Genomic DNA, 25,821 nt, shown 5'->3' with positions numbered 1-25,821 from the left:
GGACAACTTCACTCACCAACACCCAGGCATGTATATACATCTTCTATGCACAGTGTATATCATTTTTATTAGCAAATTGTTTGTACATATCTTGTTAATATTAGAACATTATCAATTTGAGAGGTCAAGAGCTATAGAAAATCACCTTTTTTTTACTGCATGAAGCCTTCATAGTGTTTAACCACTGGATGGAAGAATTACACGCGCACACCTCAAAGCTAATCCAACGCTTGGGAAACCAATTATGATTTAACAGCGTATATATTAGGCAACTTAGAATAAGAAACATGGTAGTAATGATATACACTATATATACCACTCACACCTACAAAGCGTAAATTTAAAATTCTCCAACTTCGACTGGTAAAAAAGTTGTTTAAAATAGTGAGTTGAAAATAGAAAATGATATTTATTGCAAAAATATTTGGATAGTATCATAACTTTTACAAACACAATTGTATGAAACATAGAGTCAAAGTTAAGTGTTGGTTATTGCACATATTAACAAAGGGAGTAGGATTATGGTAATACTATCTTAGGGACCGTACGTCTGAGTATCTTACCAAGTTTCAATGCCTATATTTGTATTTTTTTTTTGTTTTACGATTAGCCAATATTTGTAGTTATATGGAAAACTAGGCATTCATATCCACCTATGTTGTGATTACCAATAAAGTAATTTGAATTTAGAACTAAGGTTAAAGCATGATTTTCCTTTCAACAAAATTAATATACATGAGCATAATAGCCTTTTTCTCATAACAGTCTACTTAGTAAATAACTTTGGCAGATAAAATCGCCGACAAAAGCAATGGGGATGTGGCACTGGACTCCTACCATCTTTACAAGGTAGTGATAGTGTATCTATCTTGCTTTTTAACCAGATCTTTAAGTTTGTTCACAGATTATATGGTCAAAGTTGTTGATCAAGATCACATTGTAACAAGATCTTTGAATTTTAGTTCCAGTCCAACAAAAAGAAACTGGGTGCTCCCTCCGTTAAAAAAATAATATATTGCCCTAAGTAAAAATATAAAGTTTGACTAAATATATAGAAAAATCTGCAAGGATATACAATATGGAATTTATATTATATGAAAATATATTTCATAATGCATCTAACAAAGCAAATTTGGTGTTGTAGATGTTGATGTAACCTTGTATAGATTTGGTCAATCTTAATGATGTTTGACTTAAGACAAACATATAAGTTCAATTATCTTGGAAAGAAGGGAGTAGTACTGATCCTAATTTGCTAATAACACAGGAAGATGTGCGCCTTATGAAGGATATGGGAATGGATGCATACAGGTTCTCCATCTCATGGACAAGAATTCTTCCAGGTATGATATTTCAGACTGGCTACCTCCACTCCCATTTTTTGTCCCAAGTAGAATAATCTATTTTGCATGATCTTCACATTTACTAGTCGATATAGAATGTTCATATCCATCTTAATGTCTTAATGCATAATAGATGGAACTCTGAGAGGTGGAGTCAACCAAGAAGGCATCAAGTATTACAACAACTTGATCGATGAGTTGTTGTCCAAAGGTATGCTGTCAAACCGTCAGTATGTAATTTGATTTATTACCTAATCAATTAAAGTGCACGGAACATTAGGTTGTTTCTTTATTTCATCAGACTATTCTGAAGATTTGAGATCTTCTGTATATCTGCAGGGGTGCAGCCATTTGTGACACTTTTTCACTGGGACTCTCCACAGGGATTGGAAGATAAATACGGAGGATTTCTTAGCCCTAATATCATGTAAGCTAACCACTTTTATTTTCTAAGAACATAACCCCCTTGAGTGGTGTTTTAGACATGAGCCCAATGCAACTCTGTCTTTTTCGACAAAGGGAATATATTAATATCGCGGTGATACCAATTACACCCAGCCTCTGCAACAATGCAATGTCGTAAAGGCATTATGGATGCACACAACTAAAGACAATAAGAAGGAGAAAAAAAGAAAGAAAGATCCCGCAACAGCGATCAATTTCTTGTAGATGCAACACGAACCACCACCTAAACAACACCTGAAGTCCCAATTCTCTAAAAGTGATGCCTCCAAGAAGAAAACATTGCAGAAAAACCATCATCTCCTGATCCTAAATCTTAGGTTTTCACCCTCGAGAAGATTCACGCTCTCAAAACAATGCCTTCAACAAGGTCACTGCCAGGCACAACCAATTAAGGCCAGAGCTTGGACTTTCACCCTAAAAGCTAAGACTCTATACTCCGCCTGTGTTGCTGCCCTGACTTGCCGATGCCGTTGCCATGAGTCACGAATCACCAAGAAAAGTCATCATTTCCACGAAGACTCGATCCGCCATGACAAGGCCTCGGACCTCAGCCACCATGACATTCTCGGTCACTATCTTCACCATGGAAATCGAAATAGCGATGTGTCCTATACTGTAAACAGACAACGAAGCTTCGCATCACACCCTCCTGAAGCTAGTCGGGCTGAAATCGGAGCGCACACGACCGAATCCCATCCGATCCAGAAATCTGCAGGCGTCCAGCACCCAATGAAGATCTCTAGCGGGGCATTCCGGAACTCGTCAATGGCTAGATCCATGAGGGCTGGCAACTGGCAGAAGAACATCTTAGAGCAAAAAGAACCAAAGGACTGCACCACCCGCCGACTCCCAACATCAGGCCGAAGATCTCAGCGGGCACCACCACCCGCACCACGCGGAGATGAGAAGCTAAGCCGCACCGAGCCCCTTGAACCAGACGTCGTGCCGCCCTCGTGGCCACAATGGCAGTCGTGGTCGCTGCAGAAATCTGGGGCCGCCGCCCCGACACACATCTCCGCCATAAGAACCATGCCATCCAGGGCCGTCATGGAGCTCCAGCCGGAGATCCCGCAACGCGAGAGAGGATGGGACCCCCGCCGCCATTAGTCGTGCGAGAAGGATGAGGACCCGCCACCTACATCAGCCTCGCGGCCTTAGACCGGAGGCGGGCTTCAGCGGCGGGGAGGGGAGTGGGATGGAGGAGGAAGGGGCGGCGGCTACGCTCTTGGGATCTGCCCGAGTCACCCCTCCTCGGAGCGATGCGGGGGTGATCCTATTTTTCCGAGGCCCTCAAACCGATCCGGGATTTCAACTCCATAGTAACTTTTGAATAAGTTACAAAATAATTACAAAATATATTGTATATTTTTTTATGGTAAGTCAAATGGAAGCATTTGTTCCTAATGTACCTTAATACTATGTAGGTTTTACACATTAGCTGTTGAAGATTGAAAAGGTGTGGCTACGCGCTTCATAAAACTATTTCATTTACGATGACACGCTTTGTAAAACTATTTCATTTATGATGAAGGTAGTATCATGTGCAAACATGTATACCTTAACTTTCAAAATAACCAACTCACAATGGTGCAGAAATGACTATAAAGACTTTGCTGAAGTCTGCTTCAAAGAATTTGGAGATCGCGTGAAGCATTGGATCACATTGAATGAGCCATGGTCCTTTTGCGTTTGGGGTTATGCAGAGGGCGTATCTGCACCAGGTCGGTGTTCTCCGTGGGAGAAGGCAAACTGCAGCGCCGGGGATTCAGGGAGGGAGCCGTACACTGTCGGCCACCATCAGATACTCGCTCATGCAGCAGCTGCGAGATTGTATAAACAGAAATATAAGGTGACTGGTACAGCTATTCATCGTATCATGCAGCTGCAATTCATCCACGAACGTGATTGATATGGTGTACATAAGAAAATGCAGGGCATGCAGAAGGGCAAGATCGGAATAACTTTGGTCGCAAACTGGGTTATTCCCTTATCCCGTTCAAAATCAAGCATTGCCGCGACGAAACGCTCTATGGAATTCATGCTTGGATGGTAAATTCTTTACGTTTCATGCTGACACAGTTTGTTGTATGAGTCTAGAATAGAATGCAGATTGATCTTATGCTAGGAATAAAACGACTGTAGGTTTTTGGACCCGCTCTGCAGAGGAGACTACCCCCGGAGCATGAAAGTATTGGTTGGAAACCGCCTGCCGCAGTTCACCAAAAAACAATCTAAATTGGTGAAGGGTGCATTTGACTTCGTTGGACTCAACTACTATACTACAAACTACGTTGGTAGCCTTCCTCCATCAAAAGGCACGAGGAACAGCTACTCTACTGACGCTCAAGCTATTCGTACCGGTGAGTCGATCATGCTAAATCAATAATCAATTTGTCTTCGTTCTTCGTCTGCCAGACTAATAATATCAAGGAAATTATCCCTTTTAGAAATAAATATTAAGTGAATAATGGAGACTTCGCCGCAGATTATATATGTTAATACTGCATGCTAAAAATTACCCAATTATGTCAGGTGTTCGAAATGGTGTTCCCATAGGTCCTCAGGTAACTAGCAGCTTATCCCCATACAGAGACTAATCTTCCTCAAGTTTTCTCCCAACTTTCTTTTTTGGATAGAGTAAATGACCTGCATGTAGGCCGCTTCGCCTTGGCTCTACGTCTATCCTCAAGGCTTTCGTGATCTGCTACTTTATATCAAGGATAATTACCACAATCCAACCATCTACATCACTGAAAATGGTAAGTGTATTTCCTCCCCCAGATAGGAACAATGAGATAATAACTTACGGTGCTGCTAAATCTTAGTCAACTTAGACTTCGCGAAGTCTAAGTCGACATGTTAACCGTTGGATTGTTTCTTGCGTCAGGATTCGCGCATGGGGTTTGTTTTGTCTCGATTGGCCTGTGTAGGGCGTGCGGCCGGCCTGCTTTCATTTGTTTGTCTGTTTTGGGCCTTTTTCTGGTGTCGGGTGCTTAGCTTGGGCGGTGGGCTGTGGCAGGTGTTTAGCTGCCATTTTTTGTCGTTATTTTTTTTTGTTGGGCTGCGACATTGTTTACACGGATCGGAAGACGGAGAGGGGCCGGCAGATGCATGTGCTCCTTTTCCATGAGCGATGAATTAAGTTATCTCCTTCACCCCTTTTGTTTGGTCTTTTTTTCTCTTTTATATATTTTCATTCATTCACTGATACCCATAGATATGGGAGTATTTTTTCAATTCCAGTAGTATGGATCAAATAGAGTTTTCCAGTAGCAGATATAACTAGCAGAAATTCTTCGTAGTTTAGATCTAGGTGTTTTTTTTGTTCTTTTGTGTTCTTATTCAACTAGCTCTTTAATTTAGCTCGCAAAAAAAGTAGGGGGTTACATTTTTTTGTTTTTTAGCATTTTTTGGACATATCTTTGCACGTTGCATGGTTGCAATTGTCTTCCAACACGAATTGCAACCATATCCTGCTCGCAAAATTGCATGCCTCCCAACACGAATGCAACTGAACTTTGTTTTTGTTAGAGGGGCTGGGAGAGGTGGGGGCAATTGCATGTGTACACTACACATGCAATTGCATGTCTTCTAACACGGATGCAACTTGACTTTGTTTTGTCGGAGGGGTGGCGGGAGGGGGAATTGTTGCATGTGTATATTAGGCATGCATTTGCAACCATCAACCCAGACTGCAATTGCATGTCTTCCAACGCGGACGCAACTAGACTTTGTTTTGTAGGAGGGCGGCAGGAGAGGGGGGGGCATTGCGTGTGTATACTAGGCATGCAACGACAAGTGTCGCCCCGACTACAATTGCATATCTCCCAAAACGAATGCAACTGAACTTTGTTTTGTTGGAGAGGTGGGAGAGGCGGGGGAGGGCATTTGCATGTGTACACTACACATGCAATTGCAAGCATCAGCACAGACTGCAATTGCATGTATTCCAACACGGGTGTAATTGGGCTTTGTTTTGCCGAAGGGAGACGGGAGAGGGGAGAGTTGCATGTGTACACTAGGCATGCAACTGCAAGTGTAACCCTTGACTGCAGTTGCATGTCTCCCAACACGAATGCAACTGAACTTGCTTTGTTAGAGGGGGTGCGAGAGGTGGGGGCCGTTGCATGCGTACACTACACATGCAATTGCAAGCATCGGCCCGGACTGCAATTGCATGTCTTCCAACACGCATGCAACTAGACTTTATTTGTCGAAGGACGACGAGAGAGGGAGACAGTTGCATGTGTATACTAGGCATGCAACTGCATGTGTCACCCCTGACCGCAACTGCATGTCTTCCAACATGCCTGCAACTGGACTTTGTTTTTTTGGAGGGCGGTGGGAGAAGTGGGTCGGGGGTTGTATATGTACACTAGGCATTCAACTGCAAGTGTCGTCCTCCGACTAGAACTAAACGTCTTGCAACATGCTTGCAATTGGACTTTGTTTTTGTCAGAGGGTGATGGGAGACGGGGGATAGTTGCATGTGTACAATAACTTCATTTCTTATGGAGACAGGGGTGGCAACAAAATAAGATTTACGAGCTTTTTTCCTCATGGAGACCTTCATTTATTTTTTCGGAAAAACGGAAATTTTTATTATTTTATTATTTATTTTGGCTATTCAAATCAAATGAAGATCAAGTTTCCTCTCATGCATATCAACTTAATAATTTCATTTGTTTGTTTCTATTTCTTTGTTATTTTAAAGATTGATTTTTGTCTTTTAAAGTATAAAATTTTATTTGAATGAAATGATAAAAAGGAAAAATAAAAAGAGAAGAAAGATGACACGAAGAGGAGGAATGGACGATGAGCGACATTGTACCCCCAAGCCAGTGCAATTGAGTGAGCAGCTTTTTTTAGGGGTAACTGGTTTTTTTGTTGCGGTATTTAGAGTTAATTGATTGAGCAGCTGATCGATCTATATTATACAGCAGTCTTTGTGTGTATCGATCATATTATACAGGCCTTGGTTGAACGACATTCGTTTGTAAGCTGTAGTTGAGGAGGAAGATGTTGACCGTGACCACGTGGGTGAAGCCCACCATGCCTTTTATGACCCGGAACATAAGCCCACAGGAGGAAAAATACAAGCCAGCGGCCCACAAGATAAAACAGGCCTAATTTAACATATATGACGTCACCTGATTGAGACTTCGCGAAGTCTCAGTCGACTGATTTCTAAACAGACCCAATAACTTATCTGAACAATTATTTGTCTCTCTGTGTATTTTAGGAATTGACGAAGCCAACAACAAGAGCCTACCACTCAAGGAAGCCCTCAAGGACGACGCTAGGATAGACTTCCACCGCAGGCACCTTGATGCCCTGTTGAGTGCGATCAGGTCAGAACTAGCAGTTTAATTTTACAGTCAAAATCTGTCGACAAGCCTCTAAGACATCAACTGCTGCAGGGATGGGGCAAACGTGAAGGGGTACTTCATGTGGTCACTGCTCGATGACTTCGAGTGGACGAGCGGGTACACGGTGCGGTTCGGGTTACACTTTGTGGACTACGACCATGGTCTGAAGCGGTACCCCAAGCGCTCTGCTGGCTGGTTCAAGAAGTTCCTCAAGGATGATCTCACTGATCAACTGGAAACCAGCGACAAAGATGGAGGCATTGTACGTGTTGCAGATTGCGATAGATGCTTGACTGATTATGCAGTTTGTTGGAACAATAAAATACTTCGCGATTTAAAGATCAATGTAACAAGAGGCTCGTGCGCGAACATATCTAGTGATACCAAAGTATAGATGGTATTTTTTTCGAAAAGGGGTGGCTCCGCGGCCTCTGCATCAGAGTGGTATGGTGGTATGAATGTCAAATGACCTTAAATTTGAATTCAACAAAGGGAATAAATAAATATTTGTTGCATTATATTATATTTTACATATCTTTCAATATATTGGAAAAAGGTACCAGTCATTTTGTAGTAAAATTGAGTAGGATCGATTTTTCTCATGGTCTAAGAGAATTATCACAAATTTTGTAAATATGGTGTCCGAGTCAACCACCACATGTGCCTGACATTCACGAGGAGAATTATCAAAAATTGTCCTGCTTGTGTTGTTTGTGATAGTAAGGGGTGTGGAGTTTTTGTCACCACTGTCCCCAAGTTTATCGTAACTGATGGTCTCCAAGTTGCTCCTGCTTCCACAAGGATTCTGTTTCCGTTGATTGTAAAATATGGGATACCGGAAAAGGAGAATCACTTCTGCTTATATCCAGGAGAAGGTGCTCCAGCTTAGTTTTGCCAAGGTGCTCCAGCAAGTCTTAACTGGACTTTATTTTGATGTTGCTATCCTGCCCAACGCTACAGACATTTGTGTGCTCCCTGAAAATATGTTGGTAAACCTGGCACTTGGGGACGATCCCTAGTTCAAAGCCATCAAGGTAAGGCTTGTTCATGGGACGTGGAGTAATTGATCACGAGCACAGATGTGCTCGATATCCTATGCGTTCGCTGCTGCAAGGGGATCTGGGCCAATTCTTTATACGGTGGGCTAAGAATTGCAGGTAAATGGGCATTGTGTGACAATACGTGTATGCCAGACCTGGGAAGTGGGCCAGTTCAGGAACGGCCGTCAACCGGTAACGGGCTGAGCCCTGGCCCAGTTTTGCCTACGTCTATCTGATCCGTGGCTCCGATAAGTCGACTAGTCTCTTCCTTTGCCTAAAAAAAAAAGACTAGTCTCTTCTTCCCCAACTCGGCCGCCATGAGAGGAAGTGAGAGGGAGAACAGGGGCTCGACGCGCAAACGGAGCTCCTCATGTAGCAAGAGGTATGTCGGTCCGATGCATTTTTTTTGTCCACCGTAGCGTGCGATTTGAAGAGTGGAGCTCAGGCGGCTAGGTTTTCTATGCTTTCTCCGCCACAGATCCACTCTGATTGAGGAGGCCGGGGAGAGTATGGTGTTGGAAGGTTCGTCGGCGGATGGTACCAGGGGGACGTCCGTGGAGGTGGCGCTGCAGGAGACCACGGGTGTTCGCGGCGGATCTGCGGGCGTCTGTAGCGCGGCGGCAATCGATGGAGAAGATGAATCCCCAGGCTCTTGGTTGGAATAAGAGGTGAGGGAAACTGAATTTAAATTGAGCAGTGATTTGAAGAATTTCAGCAATGTATTTTCAAGCTGTGTATAGTCGTGCAGTGTTGATTGAATTTTTTTTGCGACTGTAATCCATGGTGTGATATGAACTAGTGTTAAAGCTTGTTGTTTTCAACGGTTAATTTAATCTATCAGCTATGTAATTTCAATTGCAATTTGGTTGTCAGTGGATCAAATTGGTTGACACAATCATTTGTAATCGCACCGAAATTTAATTGAGCAGTGCTATGAATAATTTCATTAACGTATTTTTTCAGCCGTGTATGGTTGTGCTGTGTTGATTGAATTTTTTGTGACAGTAGATAGCCGATGCATCTTGTCGATTTAAGATTGGTAGACACATCATTGCAATTATAATACAGCTTGGGGAGGTCGTACTAAGCTCTAGTACTGAGCAGTGGAGCCATTTATATGGATTTTGAGAGCACATTAAGTATTACTATCTACATAATAAAACTTTGTAGATCCATGACAGCAGTCGTCAGGGTGTTAATTAAACATTCATCTAAGATGGTGCAAAATGTGGAATCTGCAGTTGCAAATGGAAAATGTTGTAGATGCTATTTAGTTTGGTCTATGTTCCGTCCTGTTGCATACAAGATGAATGAAGTGAGTGCAGAAGGTGATGGAAAAATATAGCATAAATGAGAAACAATGCAAAGTGGTTTCAAATGGATGATTGCCGGCACCGGGTTGTATGTGGTTCTATGTTGTCATGAAAAAGGTCTAGAGCATATGGAGAGTGTGCAAAATTCAGATGATTTCCGGCACCGGGTTGTATGGTTCTATGTTGTCATGAAAAAGGTCTAGAGCATATGGAGAGTGTGCAAAATTCGGAAGTGCTGGATAAAAACTGCGTGCAGCTGATTCTAAATACTGCTCTCCCTGAATGACTTACGTTAGCAAGTTTTAATATATGTGGCTAGAATTCTGTGTACATGGCCTGTGGAATTATAGTGTGATGATAATTAGCAATGGATTGTCAGATGTAAATCCATAGTCTAAACTGGTATGGATGCAGCATTTAATTTTTTTAGAGAGAAGTTAACCATGATCATGGACACATGTAGTGTGTATAGTGCATTCGTATTTTGCAGGTATATCTATCTTGGCCGTGGTAGATGGTGAATCCAAGGTGCTGATCTAGTCTCCAATTTGTTGACTCATCTCTTTTTCTTATGGCCATTGCTGCACGCAGGTTCTCATTTGTTGAGGAGGTGGATGAGAGCGCAGTTCCAGTGGATCCGGCGGCTCCGGTTGCTGGTTTCGTTACCGGGCACCGTCCAAGTGACAGCGACACGCAAGGGGGCTGGCAGCGCCGGCGCCGACCATGAGTGCGGACACACAGATCTGCGAGGAGGGAAGGGGAGGGGAGGATTGACACGAGTCGTCATCGCAGGCGTCAGAAATGTCCATGGGGAAGATGACCCCGCAGCCACCTGGATGGGCTAAGAGGTCCGTCAGCTCGAATCCCTTTTGTAGTTTTCCATTTACTGCACTTTGGAAATTGATATAGTTGGAAAGTTTACAATTGCAAGCAGAGTGTGACACTGGATTAGATGGGGGTGGCATCAAAGTGATGTAGGATTAGAAAAACTGGATTAGTGTGTGCTCTGGGCATGAATGGACAGTTAAAATGGAAATTCTAGAGGCACAGTCAGCCCACTTTGGGTGTGGTTTTCATGGGTTTCCAGGTACAAGACAATGAACATCGAAGCATTCCATTGTTGGTGCTTGTGAGCGGCAGAAAATGCATATGAAAGCTCATTGTTGTGGGACGGTTTTAGTTCTTTTCATGTTTCCCGAGATGAGCTGAGTGTAATTGCTGTTCGTTGTGGTTGTTTGGTTCGGAAAATGTGGCCAGTTGTTAGATTTAAATTTTAATAGCTATGTTGATGAGGCTGTTGGGTTGGGAAATGTCTGCATCTCTTAGATTTAATCCCTGTTTCATGAGGATGTTGGGTTTGAAAGTGTAGCACAACTCCTAAGGCATGGTCACTGCAATTGCAGGGTAAGGATAGGCACAGGCACTCATTGCAGGAAACCATGCCCGTCGTGTGTAACTGCATTTGAGAAAGTTGTAAGGGGGTATGCAGAGAACCCTTCAGAGAACGTCATTGTGCTGATGCTGGGCTCAAGCTTCGATTCGCTCGGAGAAGCTTATGATTTCTACAACTTTTATTCCTGGGAGAGGGGATTTGGAACAAGGTACAAGAAGAGTAGAGTGAATGTCGAGAGGATGAAGGGCATGCAGGAGGTCATGTGCGGGTGCTTGGTATGTGCCGTCGGCAGACAATATAAATTATTTTCTATTTTTTGCTTGTGGGTAATTTATGCACATGCTGTGATATTTTTTTGCAGGGGAAAGGCCGGCGTGGAGAACACTAGGTCTAGGTCCTGCCGGTGTGAGTGTGCCGTTTATGAAGAAGTCTATGAAAAATCTGCGTGGAAAGATAGCAAGGAGCAGGCGGATGACGATGTGAGGAAGACAAATGGAAGTGTTTGCTGAATTGGGGGCAAAGGATCTACACTTTACATACCATGTGCAGGCAGACAAAGAAGGTCGGATAAAAAACGTGTTGTGAGCGAATGGCAGCAGCAGTCTGCAATACAGTTTCTTTGGCGACGTAGTGACGTTTGGTGCAACGTACCAGACGAACCTTTACGACACATATTCAGACTTTTTGTTGGGGTTAACAACAATTTTCAGAGTATTATACTGCCTGGTGTACTGGTATGCCACTAGACTGGCGAGAGTTTTGAGTGTGTTTTTCCAGACTTTGTACGGATGATGAGAGGCGTGGTGCCGAAGACAATACTCATTGGTAATATGGCTTGTTTGATGATGTACGATCATCACCTTATGGTTCTTCTAGGATGAACTGATTAACTTGCTTATGTCATGATTGCAGACTAGAATCGAACGAAGAATTGCATAAAAGAACATGGCTGGGCAGGGGTGATGTCCCCGAAGCAACCCCGGAAGCCTGCAAGGTGTGAGAATTGTGGGTATGAAGGCCATAAGAGGAACACCTGCACCAAGGCAATGGAGATGAGGTTAGAAAATGTGTGATGCTCGAGTGTAGTGCTAGGTCTAAGGGGCTGTTCCTGGTTATTTGTAACCTGTGATGTTGTGTTGTCGTGGACTATTTCTGATTTGGTGTTGCACTCGTTGGCGGGCTGAGCTGTAGTTAAAAAATCTGGCGTTGTTTCAGTTAATTAATTGCCCATGGTGCGATGATGGCTGTAGTCATAGTTGCATGCTTGATGTTACTGATTCTTGCAGTTTGTAGTGTTGAATCCTTGGCTTGGGGTGATTTTGCTTATTCTTGAAGTTTGGTTCGTTCTGTTGAATGCTCTGGTTATTCAGATCTAGGGTAGCGGTGTTGTGGAAAAATGGTGGGGGGAGAGGGGATGGAGAAAAATAAAGGGGCCGGTGTACACGGCGTCCGTTATTACATTTAAGCCGTGGCCCAGAACGGTGTCCCGCGCCTGAGCCTTCTTGCGTTAGACGGCAACTGTCGCATTGATTGCGATAGATGGGTGGACCATGGCCTTGAATTTGTGCGCATATACCATATGGAATACCCTGACACATACGGTGGGCTGATGGGGATCTAGATGCCAACGGGCGATTCAGATAACGAGCACATATGAGACCGAGCTCAGAACAGCACTTCCCTTGTTCATGCAAAGGCTGATTCAGTGCTATATGCTGAAGCTGGACAAGATTTCATTGATCTTTTCTTCGGACTCCTTAGCACTCCACTTGGAACCATATATATTGAAGAATTTCAGTCAGCTACCCCAATCTGGATGTATTGACAATATCTACAAGAGTGTGTCTGGAAGTGTAAAACAGGAGTGTCATTGTGTCAAAGCTTACTTATATCCCCATTACAAGCGCCTTTCTTTGGCTGCAGCAGTAATGTGCTGCAAATAGAAGAATTAGTTCGTCAGACCTTGTGATTGGATCCACTAGTTGTTATTAGTTGAATCCCAAATCCTCTATTGATAGAGCCAATATCTTAAAACAAGCTTTCGCCCCGTTTTATATATAAAGCAACACAATCAAGTTACATGGCCGAACGATACAGAACGATACAGAGTAGTGAGGAATTCTGTTAGGGGTCAGAAAGGACACTTTTGAGGTCTCTAGATTAGCTGTTGGCCAATACTTTGTTAGTGCAGAACTAACCCAACGGAACATCCAATTTCAGTGGGAACTTATAATGGTCTACGGCCCAGCAGACCACTCTAAATCTGTTGGGTTTTTGGCTGAACTTCGCGATAAAATCCGGTTGTTGTCGGCGGTGACTTCAATCTGGTGAGAACCATGGATGACAAAAACAAGAACTCGCACCTAGTTAACCTTCAACTGCTTGACACGTTTAACAATTGGATCACGGATCTGGAACTGCTAGAATTAGACCAGGTCGGTGCCAGCTACACATGGATGAATAAACAAAAGTTTTTTTAGAACTCATTTAGATGAGATATAATTTGGTCTCATTCACCTTTTATAGCCATTGGATGTGATGCTATAAGATACGTGTGTGCTGACGTGGGTTGTATCTGTTTTTATTTTCAAGATGAATAAGACCAAATTATATCTCATCTAAATGAGTTCTAGGCAGTCCCAATAAACAAACGGACCCGACCCAATGTGTCTTAGATCGGGTCTTTGTGTCTCCAGAGTGGGAGCACACATTCCCATCTTGCTCACTTGCGGCAATGACTCGCCTGGGGTCGGATCATTGTCCGCTGGTTTTAGATTCCGAGGAGGCTCGCGCCAAGAGGCGGGCGAGGTTCTATTTCGAGCTTCAGTGGCTCGAACACCCTGGTTTTGGTGACGTGGTGCGGGATTGCTGGCAGCGGGGCGTGCTGCCAACCTCCTCACCGGCACGGCACGGCACGGTCCTTTAGCTGACTCAATGGATAGATGGCAGCACTGTATCCGGAAGATGTGCCAACATTTGAGCGGCTGGGGTGCAAATGTTGGGGGTGCGTCGCTTTGTTTGCTGCAATCACTTATATTGTGTTTGTGCCTAAGTACATACCAATAGTAGTTCGGTAAATATGAATGTGCATGCAGGTATGGACCTTTTGTTAGTGGTGAAATGTTCTGATAGGGAAGATTTGTACTTATTTCTGAAAATTTTAAATTATTTGACGTTCTAGCTTTATTCCGGGTCTTTTTTTTCAAAATTTCAAATCATCTTTTCTGCATGGTTTCCACCAAATGTTGGTTTTCATGCGATATTCTTCCAACTTCAATAACTTTGACGACCGTAGAAAAATAGATCAACATCTACAAAACCAAACTAGTTTCATCACACTAGTCATAAATATATTTACATATTATACACCCTTTGTTACCTTTTACTCCGCATATAAAATTTGTTTGAAGTCAAATTACGCAAAGTTTGACCAAAGTTTATATTAAAAAATATCAACATCTATCATACTAAAGTTATATAGTATGAAAATTAATTTCATCATGCATCTAATGATATTAATTATGTACTATGAATATTGATGTTTTTTTCATATGAAGTTAGTCAAACTTTACGAAATTTGAATACAGACAAATTTTATGTGCGGACTAAAAAGAAACAGAGGGAGCATATATTTGGTATCGTCGATGTTTAACTTATATTTCTGTAGACCTTGTCAAACATTAAAATATTGAATTTACGAAAAGTATAGAACTTCAATTAATTTAGAATGGAGAAAGTATATAATGAAATATTTTTATCTACATATTTTTCCGGGAATTTTTAGCAGATATTATGATGTAGCTTTTTGTTAGAAGATATGTTGTACTAGCTATTAAGCAAGCAATATTGGGTCTCGTAGGCCAGTTTTGGCTCTTGGGTGCATTTGTTCTAGTGAACAGTAAATTTAAAATAAATAGTAAATAAATTTTAAAAATTATGATTCTTTTTGTAGATGTTCATGTTAGTGTCGCAAGCATGCTTGACAATTTTCATGTGAAACGAAGTAGCGGTGTTTTGTCAATGAGAAAAACAAAGTTGGGTGTAACATTTGGAGGTAACGTTTGGCGTTCAACTTTTTTTTTGTGAAGGCTAAAATGTTTTAAGCTTTTCACCTAAAATTTTGCAGTTAGCATTTGGATGTGACTATGAACACGTCTATTTATTTGATTTTTTTACATTTAAAAAAGCATTTTTCACACGCAGGACCATGTGCTCCTAAGAGTCGAATTGGATTTCTGTTTGTTAATAGAACTAGACGATGCCCTGTGCGTTGTTGTGGAACCTTGCTAAAAAATACGTAAATAATTGCTATAAAACAACTAAAACTAATGAAAAGCAAATGCAAGTTTAAAAAACATATGAAGCGTAGAAAAATAGGAAAAAAATGAGTTGCAGTTAATAGAATATCGTTCCTAACCAAATGTAAGGATGAACACTAATGTGGCAATACTGAATGCATAGAGTAATGGAAAAAAAATTATGACTTGCATGCATGACTTGCTTATGTGGTCTGGTTGCATGTCTAGGAAATAATATGTAGTGTGTTATAGGTATTTAGGAATTGAAGATATTTAGATCTCTGTTTTTAAGGCATTCGGATCTTTTTTTAGGTGAAAAAAAAAGATCTGAATGCCTTAAAAACAGAGATCTAAATATCTGTTTTTGAGGCATTCGGATCTCTGTTACTTGCAGACGAAACCCTAATATAAGTGGGCTATGGAGGCCCATCTCACCTATGAATGCATATTAAATTTGCCTGAATTCAAATATATACTCCCTGCATTTCTTTCTGGTCCTTGTCAAATTTAAAATATTTAACTTAGGAAAAAAATAGAACTTCAATTAATTTAGAATGGAGGAAATATATAATAATATATTTTTATCTACATATATTTCCAGGAATTTTTAGCAGATATATGATGAATCCTTTTGTTAGAAGATATGTTGTACTAGCTATTAAGCAAGCAATATTGGGTCTCTTAATGGGAGGGTTGTTTTGGCTCCCTGGTGCACTTGCCCTCTAAAGAACAGTAAATTTAAAACAAATAGTAAATACATTTTAAAAGATCTAATTTTTTTGTAGATGTTCATGTTAGTGTCGCAAGTATGCTTGACAATTTTCATGTGAAACGAAGTAGCAGTGTTTTGTCGATGAAAAAAACAAAGTTTGGTGTAACATTTGGAGGTAACGTTTGGCGTTCAACTTATTTTCCTTTTGTGAAGGCCAAAATGTTCTAAGCTTTTCACCTAATTTTTTGCAGGTAGCATTTGGACTAAAGGCCGCTGCTTCCTGCCCTTTGGGCTGCCAAAAATTGGCCTTTGGTCCCAGTTGGTGGCACCAACCGGGACTAATGCCCACCTTTAGTCCCGGGTTGTGCCACGAACCGGGACTAAAGGCTTTGCTATATAAGTTCAGACTTTGGAAATTTTCACTCCCGTCTCTCGCAGTTGCCGCCCCGACGCCGACGCCGCCAGGCTGCCCCGCCGTCGCCGTCGCCTCGCCCGTGCCCGTCGTCGCCCGCGCCCTCGCCGTCGCCCGGGCCCCTGCCCCGGCCCGCCCCTGCCCCGACGCGGCCGCCCCGGCCCGCCCCCGTCGCCGTCGCCCGCGCGCCGCCCCGGCCCGCCCTCGCCGTCGCCCGCGCCCCTGCCCCGACGCCATCCTCGCCGCCGACCTCTCCTTAGCTTGGTCCGGCCGCCGGCGCCATCCCTTTGCAAATTTTTGTTCATAGATGATAGAGATCAAATGATGATTTTTTTGTTCATAGATGCATGATAGATGATCAAATGATGTTTTTTTTGTTCATAGATGATCATATGATTTTTTTTAGGTTATTTTCATTTGTAGAATTTTTTATGTATCTAGGAATATTTTTGTTTATAGATGATAGATGATCAAATGATGAATATTTTTGTTCATAGATGATAGATGATCAAATGATGATTTTTTTGTTCATAGATGATAGATGATCAAATGATGTTTTTTTTGTTCATAGATGATCATATGATTTTTTTAGGTTATTTTCATTTGTAGAAATTTTTTATGTATCTAGGAATATTTTTGTTCATAGATGATAGATGATATATATGATGATGTTTTTTTTTTCATATATGCATTTTTTCATATATATGATGATGTTAGTGGAGAGGAAAAAGTAAAATAAGGAAAAGGAAAATAAGTAGAGAAAGAAGGAGAAGAAGAAGGAGAAGACGAGGAGAGGAAGAAAAGGAAGAGGAGAAGAAGAAAGGAATAGAGGAGAAGAAGAGAAAATTAGAATATATATTCTATTTTCTCTTTTCTCCTCTATTCCTTTCTTCTTCTCTTCTTTTTTTTCTTCTTTTTTTTCTTCGACACATGGGGGGGGTCGAGAACGTCGGACATTCATGAGAGAGGCGAGGAAGAAGGGGAAGAAGAGGGAGAAGAAGAGGAGAGGAAGAAGAGGAAGTCTTCTCCTCTATTCTTTCTTTTCTTCTTTTTTCTTCTTCTTCTTCCTCTTTATTTTATCGGGAACGAGGGTTGTCGAGAGGTCGAGGAGCGGTAGAGGAGAAACCCTAAATAGAAAGTATCGTCAGTGTGAGATACATGTACCGTCGGTGTCGGACACTACACCCACATCCCACAAGTGCCGTGGGCTTCGACGCCCACGTCACTTGTGGGACGTGGATGTAGTGTCCGACACCGAAGGCCACATGTATCTCACACCCACGATACTTGCTAGCTATTTAGGGTTTCCTCTACCGAAAAGAAGAGGAGAAATAAATAAGAAGAAGAAAAAAGAAGAAAAAGAAGAGGAGAAGAAGAAAGGAATAGTGGAGAAGAAGAGAAAATAGAATATTCTATTTTCTCTTCTTCTCCACTATTCCTTTCTTCTTCTCCTCTTTTTTTTCTTCTTCTTCTTCTTCTTCTTCTTCTTCTTCTTCTTATTCTTATTAGCCGGAAGTAGAGAGAGGTTTCCTAGTGTCAAAGTATTGAAGAAATCCATGCCTTCATCATTAGCCGGAAGTAACCAGGGCATGTTGGTACGAAGTTCTGCAAAGTTGTTTTGGAATGGAGTCCCGGATAGAATAATCCGCCTTTTGGTACGAATTCAGCAAAGGCCTTCCAAATAGCGATATTCGGAAGGCTCTTGCTGAACTTTGTACCAAAAAGCGAATTATCCTATCTGGGACTCCGTTCCAGAACAACTTTGAAGAGCTTCGTACCATCATGCACATGTTACTTTCGCCTAATGATGAAGACATGGTTTTGTTGAATCCCTTGACACTAGGCAACCTCCCGACCCCTCGGCGATCCTATCGAACATGAGAGGAAGAAGAGGATAAAAAAAGAAGAGGAAGAAGAAAAAAAAGAGGAGAAGAAAGAATAGAGGAGATCTTCTCCTCTATTCTCTTCTCCTCTATTTTTCTTCTTCTCCTCTTTTTTTCTTCTTTTTTTTCTTCGACACATGGGGGGGTCGAGAACGTCGGACATTCATGAGAGAGGCGAGGATAAGAAAAGAAGAGGAAGAAGAAAAAAAAGAGGAGAAGAAAGAATAGAGGAGATCTTCTCCTCTATTCTTTCTTCTCCTCTTATTTTTCTTCTTCTTCCTCTTTTTTTTATCGGGAACGAGGGTCGTCGAGGGACATAGATGTAGTGTCGTCGTTGTCGATATATACCCCCTCCCGATAGCTTACTATGATTAGGTAGCTAGTTCTACGTTTGGCACTAATATATCCATCTGTCATGTTTGAATAATAATTGCCATGTTGTAAATATTTGTAGAAACTATGGACACCGCCCTAGACGAAGTAACAAAAGAAGCGTTGTTGAGGGACATAATCGCAGAAGGAAGTGATGCCATCTCGTTGTTTCTCAACGAAACCGATGGTCTGGAAGGAGAGGGTGAACAAGCTGGCTACGGTGACCTAATGCCGGTGCAAGAAGAAGAACATGAGGACTGCTCCAGTGACCCAATGCCGGTGCAAGAAGGAGACCGTGATGACGGCTCCGGTGACCGAACCGAGTCCGGCCAGGTATATATATTAGTTAAGCCTATGCTGACTAGCTGATTGATGCATTCATTGTTTTGGTATGTACACATATTAATTAAGTCTTTGTTCTTTTTTCTAGCCCTCCGGATCGAGCACAACTTCGGTAAAGAGACGAGGCCCGAAGAAAAAGTTGAGCTCGGATGAAAAGTTTGAGATCATAGCAATCACGCCCGACGGCCAACCTATTGAACCCCTCCGGACAAAGAGCGCATTTGTTGCTCAGTGCGGGGTTCTGGTTAGGGACAAGATCCCGATAAGCATCCAGCAATGGTTTAAGCCGGCTACAGAAGACCCTGAGGTCTCTTATGTCAATGATATGCAGAAAAATGATCTTTGGACTGAGCTGAAGTCAAATTTTACCCTACCGCCTGAGGATAATCCAGAGAACCTAGTTAAAGAGAAATTAATCAAGTCTTTTGCTCTGAAGAGGATGGTAGAACTATTCAGGAGGTGGAAGAAAGAGCTGAATAAGTTTGTCGAAAATAATGAGACACCAGAATTCAAGGGCAGATATGAGAATATCAGAGATCAGTGGCCCGCATTTGTGGCCCACAAGACATCGGAAAAGAGTAAGAAGATGTCGGCGACAAACAAGCAAAATGCTGCGAAGAAGAAGCTTCACCATCGCACGGGGTCAGGTGGCTACCTCGTAGCCCGGCCTAAGTGGTCCAAGACTGAGAATGATCTGGTTCATAAAGGGATCGAACCAGAGACAATTAACTGGCCAGACCGTTGCCGGACTTGGTTCTTCGGGGCTGGCGGAACACTGGACCCTGTAACAGGGAAGTGCATTTGGACGAACGATCAAATGGACATACCAGTCAGTAAGCTTAAGCAGTATATCGAAGCAGCGCATGAAGGGACGTTCTTTCCAGACAGAGAGAACGACGAGCTCACAATGGCCCTCGGGAATCCTGAGCACCCTGGATGGACACGAGGCACGCCAGGCTCCATTCCGTGGAAGGTTGGGTTTCCGGACGCAGGCGGTTACAAATCCCATGAGAGGAGGAAAAAAGTGCAGCAGACCCAAATGCAGGCGCTGCAAGCAAGGGTAGACGCGATAGAGGAACGAGAAGCAAATCGCAGCAAACGTACTGCCAAAGACTCCCCCGAAGCTACCCCGCCATCTCAGCGCAGAAGCAGCGTGGCTTCCACCGAGCTGCTTCAGCCGGAGCATGCCTTGACGGCTCCTGCCAGTTATCCCGTGGATGCTATAACGGAGTCTCAAAATTGCCACCTTATGACGCAATGGATGAATTTGAAGGTCAAGGCGGCTGTTGGCTCTGTTTTTCCTACTGAACCCGGCGCAACTTTTCACTGCCGGCCGATTCCAGAAGGATATGCTAGGGTGATGGTGGATGAGATAACGGAGGGATTTGAGGACCTCCAGCTTGACCACCCTACCGGTGAAGGGGAGACTCGGCTGGGGTCTGCTCTGAAGACTCCATGCCTATGGCGGAAGGAGCTCATCAACCTTCCGAACTGGACGCCACCGCCTCCTCCTCCTCCTTCGGCGAGTCAGGGCACTCCGCCTCCACCGCCTCCTCCTCCGGCGAGTGACGATCAGGGCCCTCGGCCGGCTCCTTCTCCGGCGCGTGGCGGCACTCCGCCTCCTTCTTCGCCTGCGCCGACGCGCCCGAGCAGCCAGCCTCCTCCTTCTCCGCCTCGTCAGCAAGGGCGGAAGAGACCTGCCGCCGCTCCAGCTGCTTCGGCGCGTCGTAGTCCTTCTCCTCCTCCTCTTAAGTAAGTAAAGAAGACAACCGCTACGTCTGCTCGGTCGGCGTCTAGCAGTACAACCAGAGGCGGGAGGATATACAGATTCGGTCCTTCTCTGAAGACTCCAGAGAAGTTACCATACGAGAGGACCCAGGAGGAGAACACCGAGATCGCGCGAGAAGAAGTGAAGAAATTCTTTGAAGGGGTGAAAGCAAAGAAACATCCACCTCCGGAGGAGAAGGTAGATCGGGTGAAAGTGAAGCGCACTCTGGCTGCCCTGACAAAACCACCGAAGTCTGATCCGCCGAAAGGAAACTATGACCGCATTATTGGAAAGGAATTTGCCGAAGCGGAGCGGTCGGGAAGTACTGTCAGTGATCAAAGGCTGAAAGAACGACGAGCTGGGAAACAAATTGCCCAGCTCGGCGAACAAGTGAAGCAATCGTGCCCCCCGCTCAAGGTGCCTAGCCACAACTTCGATAATGATCCGAGGATGGTGCCCGGTTATAGCAATCGTGCAGATTACCTGCCCGACGAAGTACATTATGAACCCATGGAGATGCAGATACAAAGATACGAGTACGGGAAGCCTCTCGTCAAAGATGAAAGATCTCTATCAATGATGATGCGAAGATTGCATGATTGGTACTTGAAAATCTGCAGAGTCTCTGGGGGGAGGAGTACTTTGTATGTGAAAGTTAAAAAGGAGCATGACCTCGTTGGAATTGATCTGTTGCCTGTTCCATTTGAGGAGTTCTATCAGTTTTTCAATCAATTGGCCCTCGATAAAACAACGGTCGCCTGCTACTGTCTGTAAGTAGTACTACTTCTGTCATTAAGTTTCTCTATATAGCTTAGCTCTTTCATTGCATGTATTTATAATCATCCTCACTATATTATGCAGATTGAAGATCGTCGAATTGAAGAAAAGACAAGTCGGTGATATTGGGTTCATTAACACATATCTCATAGATGCAACTCAGGTTAAATTTCATGCCGCAGAAACCGAGGCCAGCATGCTAGAATCGTTGATAATAAATCAAAACAAAGATATAATACTCTTTCCTTACAACTTCAAGTGAGTGTTACTGTCTTGTGCGTATTCGGTTTCCCTTATATATTAGTCAAGGTTATAGTAATGTAATTGATGAGTTATGCATGCATGTGCAGTTTCCACTATATTCTCCTACATATTAAGCTTGAGCAGGGACTAGTAACCGTCTTAGACTCAAGACGAAAAGATCCCAAGGACTATGCAGACATGACTCAAATACTCGAGAAGTAAGTTAAATCGATCATTATCCACCATATCAGCAACTTTGTTCATTTTCTGATATATCAAGTAATTGTTTTCTTTGTACAGCAGGGTTTGGAGAAAATTCATCAGAAAAGCTCCGGGACTGCCGAAGGAGCTGCAATTTAGACACCCGAAAGTAAGTACTAGCTATAGTAGCATTTTAAGCGCATCTACTAGTCATTCAAGCGCTAGTTTCATCAATACCATTTGGCATTCTTGCTTATCAGTTTGATTAACCTCTATTTCTTGTAAAGTGGTTGTGGCAGGAACAAGGGAATGATTTCTGTGGATACTATGTTTGCGAGTCCATCCGCCACACGACCTGTGAGCGGGGCTACACTGACGAACAATATGAAGTACGTAAATAACAACATTCACAATTTTATTTTATTACCATCATTTGTGTTGAGTTTCATTCATTTATATATATATATGTATTGACCCCCTTCTTCAAATTAGATGTTTCGGAAGCGGGATGAACTCCTAGCACCAGCTCGCATGCGAGCAATTCAAGAGGAATTGACGGCATTCTTTCTTGACCACGTGATCCCTGAAGACGGAGAATTCTATATGGACCTGAGTCCGTATGATTATATTTGTAAGAGATAATTATTGTATATATGTAGCCGGTAGTGTCAGATAGATATACGAGAACTTGTTGTTCGACCAATCTCTCGGAGAAGGAGAGGTGGTCGATATCACTTATCTCTGTATATATGCATATATGTTCATGACGATCTTCTGTTTCCTTCGTTTGCTTACTAGCTAGCTAGCGTGTCTAGTCCTCTCTATATACGTATGTATAGTACGTAGCGTCGACCAAGTACGGACATAACAGAGGACACTTCTCTCTATTAATTATAACTAGCTAACACAATATATGAAACACCTAAATTAACCCCCCAAAACCCCCACCCCCCCTTTCAAAAAAAAAACAAAAACCCCAGCCACAGAAGTGCTGACGCGTGGATGCCTATTGGTTCCGGTTGATGCCACCAACCGGGACCAAAGGGTCTCCTGACTGGGCTCTGCGCACTGCCCACGTGGAGGGCCTTTAGTCCCGGTTCTGGATTGAACCGGGACTAAAGGGGGGAGGTATTAGTACCGACACTTTAGTCCCGATTCCTGAACCGGGACTAAAGGCCCTTACGAACCGGGACTATAGGCCCTTTTTCTACCAGTGCTATGAACACATCTATTTTTTGAATTTATTTTACACTTCAAAAAAAAATTGCACGCAGGAGCACGTGCTCCTAAGAGACAAATTGGATTTCTGCTCGTTAATAGAACTAGCCGATGCCCCGCGCGTTGCTGTGGAACCTTGCTAAAAATGCATAAATAATTGCTATAAAAACAACTAAAACTAATCAAAAGCAAATGTAAGTTTAAAAAACATATGAAGCATATAAAAATAGAAAACAAGGAGTTGCAACTAAAAGAGTATCATGTCTAACAAAACGTGAAGGATGAACTCGAATGCAAAAAATAAATTATGACTGACATGCATGGATTTATGATGTGGCAATACTTAATAAATAGAGTAACGAAAAAAATATTTTATGGCTTGCATGCTTGACTTGCTTATGTGGCCTAGTTGCATGTCTAGGAAAGATAGGTAGTGGGTTATACTCCCTCCATTTCTAAATATAAGTCCATTTTAGAGATTTCAATATGGACTACATACAGATGTATGTAGACATGCTTTAGAGTGTAGATTCAATCATTTTGCTCCGTGTGTAGTTCATATTGGAATCTCTAAAAAAGATTTATATTATTTAGGAACGGAGGGAGTAGCTATTTAGGAGCTGAAGATATTTAGATCTCTGTTTTTTAGGAAAATGCTATCTCTCAACCGGTGGATGTTTGTGTGTGCGTCCACCTTCTCCGTAGCCGTCGGATTTGATTTGGATCAAACGACTCAGAAGCAGTCTTTATTTCTAGTATAGTTCTTGCAACCCACCCCTTGTTTCAGTTGGCCTCGCCGAAACAAATGGTCTCTGTTGCAGACCGAGCACTCGCGACCAGTAGTCAAGCCAAGCGCCCTTGCCTGTAGATCGTTGTAGTGAGTGCATCCATGCCGGATCTCCGAGGCCAAACGCCTCCTGACGACCGGATCCGGCGAGATCCGCCACGCATGCGTGGAGCACCAACAACCTCACCACCGTTCCGGCATCACTAGCGCTCATTTGAGCTCGGGATGAACAACGTCCTGCTCAGGATGGCACGGCGGGACCGGGCTGGCGAGGCCTGTCCGGCGAGAAAGAGAGGTATGGTGAGATGATCGACGACGTGTTCCACGATGAGGAGTCCTTCCGCGCCGCTCTGGGCTCCTGCTTCACATGATTTTTCAGAGAGTTTAGACAGTAGCCACGCCTGACCTTAGGATCCATCACAACATAGAAGCTATCCTTATTAGATGAGTTTTAGAGATCACATTTCTTTGTACTTGCAGCTTTGAGAATAAGCCGATTCAAATTAGTGGGGAGAATCTTTTATTTTGTCAATCATGAACAGAAAAAAAAGTGTGATTTTTTGCCATGACTTCCACAAATGTGATTTCAAGATGAAAATTTGCAGCTCCGAAAACATTTGTCAAAGTTTGCACCCAAAAATAATTCAGTACTTTTCGAAAAAAAATACATTCTTTCGGAATTTACTGCTCATCCCGAGCTCAAATGAGCTCGGGAGTAGAAGGGGACTTTCAGAAGAAAAAAAAATCACCCTTCTAACATTCATGGCCAATGGCTTGACCTCTGCACATGCGCCCTATTCGTATGGTATTTTCATGTTGACAGGTAGAAACTACTACAATCTAAAACATACAAACATTTAATTCCAAAGGCATGAGCACAACATAGAACAAAATAGTACTACAGGAAAATTTGCTCAAACTTGGCTGCCAGTCACTTCAGTTGGACCCTTCGTCTTTCAGACTCTTATTCAGGTACATGCACGTTCTTTTGAATTTTACTCGGTCGCTTGCTCGGGGCTCTTCTTCTGCTCCTTGATGTGCTTGGTGATGGCCTCAGCAACAGAAGCCAATGCTTGTGTACTGACAAGTGAGACATTCTTCGCATGCTCGGCATCAACTTCATACTCGACGGTGGATCTTATAACGGATTTGCCATCTTCTTTTCCTACGATCTCGATTCGCATCAAATGTTTCCGAAAGCCGAGATCTAGAAAGCCTCCTTCGATCGTTTCTGCCTCCTTGATGTACTTTTCATTGTCGATTACGTTGAACTTCTCCTTGTAGCTTCTTGGTTCGGAATCTCCTAGCAAAATGGATGAGATAAAGGTTGATAAAAATTGCCTGTTGGGCTTAATAAAAATTTACCTGAAAGCTGGGATTACAATATGTACTGTACTGTACTGTACTGAAGCTCAGCTGTTGAGAACTTGAGATTCGAACCTTGAGGAGGGAAGGTGACGAGCAGGATTGTGCCGACGCCACCGTCTCCCTCTACAAGCTCTACCTTTGAGAGGACATGTGGAAGCAGTTGGGGGATTAGTCGCCCGATGGCGAGGCCGCCATAGACCTCCCATACGTCGGCGGCCGGGAGGTCGGTCTCCAACTCGTGCCAGAGGCTCCCCCCTTCCATTGCCACGCTGACAAGGAATGTAAGATGTGAGGAATTATGTTTCTGCAAATCGCCTTTCGTGTATGTTGAGACACTCAGGTCAGTTGGGATAATGGCATCCTGTAGACCACAGGTTCGGATCACAACCACGCCAGGTAGAGTAATGTCAACTGAGTGTCGACTGATTGTGCATGATCTTAGTGAGCTTCACTGAATTTAACAGGACTACTTCATTTAAGCTACATCTTCACTGTACATTAACTTAAATTTCCCTGA

At 43.1% G+C, this 25,821-nt stretch overlaps 2 protein-coding genes across 2 annotated transcripts; one reads left to right on the top strand and one right to left on the bottom strand.

Moving 5' to 3' along the window:
* The first annotated feature begins 606 nt into the window (after positions 1 to 606).
* On the top strand, positions 607 to 7,695 carry LOC125540120 (beta-glucosidase 12-like). The gene is made up of 11 exons (XM_048703710.1): positions 607 to 849; positions 1,268 to 1,343; positions 1,477 to 1,554; positions 1,683 to 1,770; positions 3,402 to 3,657; positions 3,742 to 3,857; positions 3,951 to 4,168; positions 4,341 to 4,372; positions 4,465 to 4,567; positions 7,051 to 7,159; positions 7,229 to 7,695. Exons 2-11 carry the CDS (start codon positions 1,283 to 1,285, stop codon positions 7,569 to 7,571), a joined length of 1,404 nt encoding a protein of 467 aa, XP_048559667.1. The 5' UTR covers positions 607 to 849; positions 1,268 to 1,282; the 3' UTR covers positions 7,572 to 7,695.
* A 17,236-nt stretch (positions 7,696 to 24,931) lies between these two features.
* Positions 24,932 to 25,566, bottom strand: LOC125534350 (norbelladine synthase-like). Its single transcript, XM_048697601.1, has 2 exons — positions 25,377 to 25,566; positions 24,932 to 25,239 (listed from the first exon to the last, which is right to left on the bottom strand). The coding sequence occupies exons 1-2, from the start codon at positions 25,564 to 25,566 to the stop codon at positions 24,932 to 24,934; spliced, it is 498 nt and encodes a 165-aa protein (XP_048553558.1).
* Between the last annotated feature and the right edge of the window lie 255 nt (positions 25,567 to 25,821).

The sequence above is a fragment of the Triticum urartu genome, chromosome 2 (genome assembly GCF_003073215.2).
Source record: "Triticum urartu cultivar G1812 chromosome 2, Tu2.1, whole genome shotgun sequence".
NCBI lineage: Eukaryota > Viridiplantae > Streptophyta > Magnoliopsida > Poales > Poaceae > Triticum > Triticum urartu.
The sequence above is the reverse complement of the archived record's forward strand: the minus strand, read 5'-3'. Positions and strand labels throughout refer to the sequence as shown.

Excerpts from the sequence above, each read along its gene's own strand:
- LOC125534350 (XM_048697601.1), bottom strand. The coding sequence starts at position 25,566 with ATGGAAGGGGGGAGCCTCTGGCACGAGTTGGAGACCGACCTCCCGGCC. Across the intron at positions 25,240-25,376 it reads CGTCACCTTCCCTCCTCAAG|GAGATTCCGAACCAAGAAGC; the intron begins GTTCGAATCTCA and ends CCATTTTGCTAG.
- LOC125540120 (XM_048703710.1), top strand. The coding sequence starts at position 1,283 with ATGAAGGATATGGGAATGGATGCATACAGGTTCTCCATCTCATGGACA. Across the intron at positions 1,555-1,682 it reads CGATGAGTTGTTGTCCAAAG|GGGTGCAGCCATTTGTGACA; the intron begins GTATGCTGTCAA and ends GTATATCTGCAG. Across the intron at positions 4,568-7,050 it reads CATCTACATCACTGAAAATG|GAATTGACGAAGCCAACAAC; the intron begins GTAAGTGTATTT and ends TGTGTATTTTAG.